At 38.8% G+C, this 7,500-nt stretch overlaps 1 protein-coding gene across 2 annotated transcripts in view; it reads left to right on the forward strand.

Moving 5' to 3' along the window:
- The first annotated feature begins 4,958 nt into the window (after nucleotides 1–4,958).
- TFAP2D (transcription factor AP-2 delta) overlaps nucleotides 4,959–7,500 on the forward strand; it is a 35,268-nt gene continuing 32,726 nt past the window's right edge. The window contains exons 1-2 of one of the 2 annotated variants that reach the window (XM_063919485.1): nucleotides 4,959–5,218; nucleotides 5,887–6,384. In XM_063919485.1, coding sequence (XP_063775555.1) covers nucleotides 5,180–5,218; nucleotides 5,887–6,384 — 537 coding nt within the window. In that variant the 5' untranslated portion in view covers nucleotides 4,959–5,179. Of the gene's footprint in view, nucleotides 5,219–5,389; nucleotides 5,803–5,886; nucleotides 6,385–7,500 lie in introns of those variants that run through there. The other variant, XM_063919486.1, reaches the window with a different exon arrangement.

The following is a 7,500-nucleotide window of genomic DNA, read 5'->3' on the forward strand; positions in this document are numbered from 1 at the left end:
AGATAGATAGATAGATAGATAGACAGACAGACAGACAGACAGACAGACAGACAGACAGACAAACAGACATAGAAATATAGGAAATAATGACTCACGCTAATGAGCTGCAGGCGTCATACTCGCTGTCATTGTATAACACCTCTGCAACAAAAACCACAACGGTAGTAGAGATTAAGAATTAATTAACCCAAAAGAAAGATAATTTGGGATAATCCCTTCATCTAGTATGTAAATTCATGAGCGCGGAAACACTGAAGCTGCAATAAGTATCTCTGGTAATCGCACCGCGTTTCTACTGACACAGAACTGAGGCTGAGTTACAGTAAATGTTCCAGTATTTAGTGACTAATCCTCTGTAAGTATTTTAATGCCTAATGAAGATTTGCTGAGGAGAGAAAGGCATATGTTCTTTCCGTTACAGCTTGCCTGCAGGCGGGGATATTAATGAATATTTCACTCCTTTGTATTTGGCGCGGCGATCTCCTGGTGCTGAAGGGATAGCTCCGCTCAGCCTGGTCGTCCTGCGACAGATTTGTCGCAGCGATTTCCCTTCCCAAAAGCGACGCATAAACCTCCATGATATTGCACATAAAAACACAAACAAACAAACAAACAAACAAACAATAACACGAGAACAGTAATAGAATAAAACCAAGCATAAGGCATCCATGGGGAATTTTGCTAACCGAATTTTTATCGCATACACCATACAGTATAACTATGAATAACTTTAAATTGTAAGCTCTAGGGAACAGCCCTTTCTCAGACTCTTGTTTTAGTGCACCTTCCTGGATTGCTATTACCGTGATTCCTCGCTGTAGCGTGCGGTGCGTGTAACAAATAATGTACTGTGAAGGGGTGATAATTGGAGGACTTTTATAGAGTGATTTCATTAACTAAGATTCAATCTTTTTATAGACTGGTATAAACAGTTCAAAAAATAATTAAAATAATAATAATAATAATAATAATAATAATGGTATAATGGGGAACTGTAGCAGAGGGGGGTATGCAGTTCTAATATACTTTGCCTTTTTTGCAACATGTGGAAGGTTACATTTACATGATAAACATTTCTACAGCATGGGGCTATTACATATCTGCTCTAGATGGTGTGCACTGTACAGTAATATTATATAGAAAAATCCCACTGTCCTATCTGTAGTGGTGTAGCATTTATTAATTATGAATTAGCACGTTTTCTACTTGCTTGATTATAAAATGTGTGTGTGTGTGTGTGTGTGTGTGTGTGTGTGTGTGTGTGTGTGTGTGTGTTTACATTTTAATTTTCAGCCATTAGAGCCTTACCTCCTTTTTATGTATTATATCTTTATTGATTGATAGATAGATAGGGCATGGTGTAGTATGACAGTGCTTGTTGACTTTATTTCACTCTGTGACAATATTTTCTTTGTATCTGATTAGTGATGACATAAGAGGAATATAGCATTGTGCAGTGTTATGATAATCTCTTTCTATGTGGTTCTGCTTCAATGTGTGCTCCCAGCCATCTGATCTACTGATGAGTAACATGTCTTATATACATTAGATGTCTTATATACATTAGCATTATTATTATTATTAGTATTATTATTATTAGTATTATTATTATTATTATTATTATTGTTGTATTATTATTATTATTATTATTATTAATATTAATAATAATTATAAAAAGAAGAAGAGGAGAGGAGGAGGAAGAAGAGAAGAAGAAGAAGAAGAAGAAGAAGAAGAAGAAGAAGAAGAAGAAGAAGAAGAAGAAGAAGAAGAAGAAGAGTAATAATAATGATAATAACAATAAAGTACAAGTAATAGAAATAACTGTAATTACAGTAACCTGAGGATATTTTCTATTCTCCTTTCAGTTAATTAAGGAACGGTGTAATCCTATACTGAGATTTGAGATATTTAAGAAAATACTTAGAGACGAGCTAGGACGATATAATCCTTCACAATGAGTACAGAGTATAACATAAGACACGCTGTGGGTGTAACATGCGTCCTGTCGCTGCGCTTTGACGCAATATAACTCATGTCTCCGATTTTTTTTTTCTTGTAATTCTTCACATTAGAAACACGAGAGACCTTCCTGGCGGTATGTTACAGGGATAACCCGTAATCAGGAAGGATTATTTAACATTACACCGTAAACACAATGGAGGGCTTGTGCCCTATGTAACAGTGAGCATTTGGTGACACAGGAAGGGTGACATAGGGATGGTGATATTGCATTAGGGAGGAAGGGTGAAACAAAGAGGGTGACATTGTATTAAGAGGGGTGACACAGGGAGAGAGACATTGCACTAGGAAATGTGACATTACATTAGGAAGGGTGACATAGGGAGCGAGACAATTCATTAGGATGGGTGACTCGGGAGCCTGACATTGATTGGGAAGGTGACATAGGGAGGGTGACATAGTGACATTACATTAGGACGAGTAACATTGCATTAGGAAAGGTGACACAGGGAGGGTGACACAGGGAGGGTGGCATTGCATTAGGGAGGAAGGGTGACATAAGATGGGTGACATTGCATTAGGATGGGTGACACAGGGAGGGTGATATTACCCTTAGGAAGGGTGACATTACATTATGAAAGGTAACATTGCATTAGAATGGGTGACACAGGGAGGGTGACATTGCCCTAGCAAGGGTGACCTTACATTATGAAAGGTAACATTGCATTAAGGTGGGTGACACAGGGAGGGTGACATTACATTAGGATGGGTGACACAAGGGAGGGTGACATTGTGTTAGGAAGGGTGACAACTCGGAGGGTAGTATTGCATTTTGATGGGTGACATTGCATTACACGCCTGGTTTGAAGCAAAACACCAAGATACTAGTAAAATGCAGTGTAGCTTTTCTCCACAGCTAGAACAGCTGTCCCCATCTATACCCAGTGATTGCAGATAATGTGATCGGGCTGTCTGTGGTCATAGGACATAGCTGTAACCCTGGAGGGGAGATGTGTGTGGATGCAGGAGCAGCCTGTTATATCCTGGCTCTACTGTACAGTATAGTACATGCCGCACATCATCTGCACCATAACGCCCTCCAGTCCCCAGAATGTGCACATCAGTGCAATAGCCTTCCATGCGTCAGCCTGAATACCGTGCTGCGCACCTGCCAACCGCCTGCGCTCACCCAGAGGTCTGCTCTGCAACACTTAACGCTGATTACAGCGCTCAATGGTGTATTTATAGTGTGTGTGTGTGTGTGTGTGTGTGTGTGTGTGTGTGTGTGTGTGTGTGTGTGTGTGTGTGTGTGTGTATATATATATATACATATACATATATATATATATATATTGCATACACATATATATACACACACACACACACACACACACACACACACACACACCTCGAGATATGTGTGGGTGTGGGTGTGTACCCACCTGCATAAGAAAAACTACCAGTGTATCTGTTGTGGTTGTTATTACTGGTGCCTTGCTAATTGCTGACTTTGCACCATCACTGCCCCAGAGTTTGCATGGTGAGATATTGGGTGTATACCTAATCGCCCAGGACTGGTGTGTAGTAAATAACCCATCCATTACCCCTGTGAAGGAAAGCCCCATATATCCGTACTGTAGCTCCTTCCCCACTTTATACTTTGCACGTTGCCTCTCCCTCCAATGCCTTTAACCACAGAAGATTCCTGAGCCCCTTCCCCCCCCCCCCCCCCCCCCCTCCCTGTGCCCTGCCTTCCTCTTCTTCCACCTCCTGTTTTATTCCATTAAGTGAAATGGAGCACATTGCCCTGATGAGGCTGCTAATAAGACGTAGATAGTGCTAGCTGCTGACCCCTATGAGGGGCTGGTGAAATGTACTTATTCCACTTCATTCACAGTGCCTGGGTCTTGTGCCTTTGTCCATTAGGTTGCAGATGAGTGACAGTCTGCAAGGCAGATAGGGCTGTGCCAGCCAAACACCCGTTCTGACCCTTTTGTTCGCCTGCGGCCCCTTATTAAGACACCTTCCTCATTTTAAACACTTGAAAGCAAGACCACATTAACTCCCAATTAAGAACTAGTTTGACTCTGGGTGTCTGGCGGCCCCTGTCTACTCTTGCCGGTTATCTCCATGCCATAGATCCAGGCTGCCAGTCTATTTATTTGTTCACACTTGCAAATCCTCCTGTACACTTACATTAAAAACGCCGAGTGTCAATGCAACCTGTTTGCTTCATGTCAGGCTTAGAACACGTGTAACAATTTCCAGCACATCTACTGTACTGTACACGGTGGGATGTTAATGTCTCCACATTGATAAATACGCTACAATAGGATCTGTGCTAGATATAAGGCGTCAGGTCTCCCGGTTCTGCTTTCAGCACCGACAGGGAATCGTATCGCCTTTTATTTCCACTCGCAGAATTGACTTCCAGCGTAAAATGTATTCATTTGAAAGCACAATCTGTAATAAAATTTAAATTAAAATTAAAATGCTGGTTTTGAATAGTTTTATTGTATTTAAAAAAAAAGAAAAAAGTAAAAAAAAAAATGATTGTTGGTTATTTTTTTATTTATATTTTATATTTTGCTTTTTTTATATTTTATATTTATTTGTATGCATATTATTTTGCTAATAATGATAAAGAATAATTATTATAATTTTTACTTTCCCAAAAAAAATAAAAATGAAAAAAAAATAAAAATAAGAGAGGGGAGAAAAAAAAAAAAAAGACAAAATCAGAATAAAATAGCAACGCAAGAGCCCTTTCTCCAGGTTAAGTTAAAGCCATAAGATTAGAGTAAAAAAAATAATAAAAAAAATAAATAAAATGTGGAAAGATCCCACAGTTCCTTATTAGGGGAAGATACAATATTTATTCCTTGTCTCTTGGGATGAAGCTCTTGTATCTATTGTCCTCCCATCTCACACTGCTGATGCCTAATTTTCAAAACTTCTATATTGCCAAGGGACCTACGACATCAGCTAAAGAATTACCAGGCTAGTACAAAATCTGATCCAGGGAGCTGGATTTCAGCAGAGGGGAAATTTTTTTCCTGCAGATTTTTAAGGAGAGGAGGAAGGAAGGTTGATCTGTTGCATTGCAAGCCCTCTGCATTTATCTGGGAAAAGACACTTTCGGACCTACGGGAGGATTTGTTGCCTACAGGAGAAGCTGTTATCTTTCTACATATAAAAAAAACAAAAAACACAGGCAAACATGTCAACTTCATTCCCAGGACTTGTCCACGATTCAGAGGTACATTTCTACTCTTTTATTTCCTAGTTATGTTTTTTTATTGCCTTCCTCTCCCCCCCCTCCCCATCCCTCCCCCCCCCTTATCCTACCCTACACCCTAATCCAAATGCCACCGTTACAGTGAATTAATATGTGCTTCTCCAAAACTTACAGAAGATAACGAAGGAAATTCGTTATGACATCTGTCGCCTGGAATGGCATTCTGCAATACAACAGTTGTTATAACGAAAAGGAGGGGGAAACACACACACACAAAAAAATAATCCCTTATAAAGAGCCACAGCATTAGGGGGGCAATGATATAACGCCAGTGATCAAGTGGAACATCAGATGCTGTGATAGACAGACTGAGAAGCTTGTGTGGGGGAGCTTGGGTGCGGATGTGTGTGTGTGTGTTTATTTGGAGGAGATACATCCTGCGATATTGCCTAGAAATGAGGGCGATGTTACCGCTTATACTGTACGGTGCGTAATTGGAAGTTTGCGCTGCGCTCCTGTGCACAATTGCGCATCGGTGGTGACTGTTGCACCATAACTGTCCTGATGTAAGGGGCAGCTGAGTGTGGAACGACTTCAGGATACAGGTCTGCTATCGGCACGATATTTTAAATGACAACACATTTTCTTCTTCTTTTTTTTAACGTTCTTTTTCTCTTCCTTCATTCCAGATACGTCATGATGGATCAAACAGCTACCGTTTGATGCAACTTGGATGTCTGGAGTCTGTGGCCAACTCCAGCGTCGCCTATTCCTCCACATCTCCTCTGGCTTACTCCACCACCGGCACTGAGTTTACATCCCCTTACTTCTCCACCAACCACCAGTACACCCCACTGCACCACCAGTCCTTCCACTATGAGTTCCAGCACAGCCACCCAGCAGTCAACCCCGACGCCTACTCCCTCAACTCCCTGCACCATTCCCAGCAATACTACCAGCAGATCCACCATGGGGAGCCCACAGACTTTATCAACCTGCACAACGCCCGGGCGCTCAAGTCCTCGTGCTTGGACGATCAGAGGAGGGATTTTGGCTGCCTAGATGCCTACAGGAGGCACGACCTGTCCCTCATGAGCCATGGATCCCAGTATGGCATGCACCCCGACCAGCGGCTCCTGCAGGGCTCCGGCTTGGGACTCTCAGGCGCTGGAGGGGACGATTTCCAGGTAACACACAAAATTAAATGATCTAAAAATGACACAAAGCAAATAAAAGAAGAAGAAAAAAATGTTTCTCGCAAACTGTACAGTGCGATCAAGTGTGACCAAAATCGCAAACTCCCTGTTTATTGGGCGTGGCTGGGAATCAGGTCTCTAGGACTCTATAAATGGAGAGGAAAAAAAATAAAGTAAAAACAAATAGATGATCAAAATATCTCATATGTAATAATAAAGGTCGGTTATATATATATATATATATATATATATATATATACATAAACATACATATATATATAAATTTAGTAAAGGTTTTTTTATATAGCGCAGCATATTCCGTTACTCTTTACAATTGGAACAACAGTAGTAGAACAAAACTGGGTACTAATAACAGTCAGACATAAGGTAGTAAGGCCCTGCTTTCAAGCTTACAATCTACTATATATATATATATATATATAAATATATATATATATATAAGAGATACATCGGAGTATGTGATTTTGTTATGCACGAGTGCCACGTCCTTGCTTGGATATATATATATATATATATATATATATTATAGACTCTTCTACAAAAGAGGAATTTGACTACATAATACAATTTGTAAATTTGTAATTTATAATATATGTAATAATTTATACATTTTGTAATATATGTATATATATATATATATATATATATAAAACTCATGTATTATGTGTAAAATGTATACATTTTCATTTGTGTGTATATACATATATATATATATATATATATGAATATAAATTTAAAATTAGTATATATTTACAAGTACACAAGTATTTAGAAATGTATTTATATAAATATATATATATATACATATATACGTTTTTATATATATATATATATATATATATATATATATAAACACAGTATATATACACTTATACACACACACACACACACACACACACACACGGATATATCTAGCTATTTATAGTGTTTGTATATATAGGTATAGTGTAATTGCTTACAATTCTCATTTGCAATTCTACACTAGTAATATAGTAATGGATAAATTAAATAATAAATAAATAAATAAAACAGCGTTATATCAGACATTTTTGTGAAACTAAACAGTTCATTTTAATATAGGGGTTT

The sequence above is a fragment of the Pseudophryne corroboree genome, chromosome 4, assembly GCF_028390025.1.
Source record: "Pseudophryne corroboree isolate aPseCor3 chromosome 4, aPseCor3.hap2, whole genome shotgun sequence".
NCBI classification, from domain to species: Eukaryota; Metazoa; Chordata; class Amphibia; order Anura; family Myobatrachidae; genus Pseudophryne; species Pseudophryne corroboree.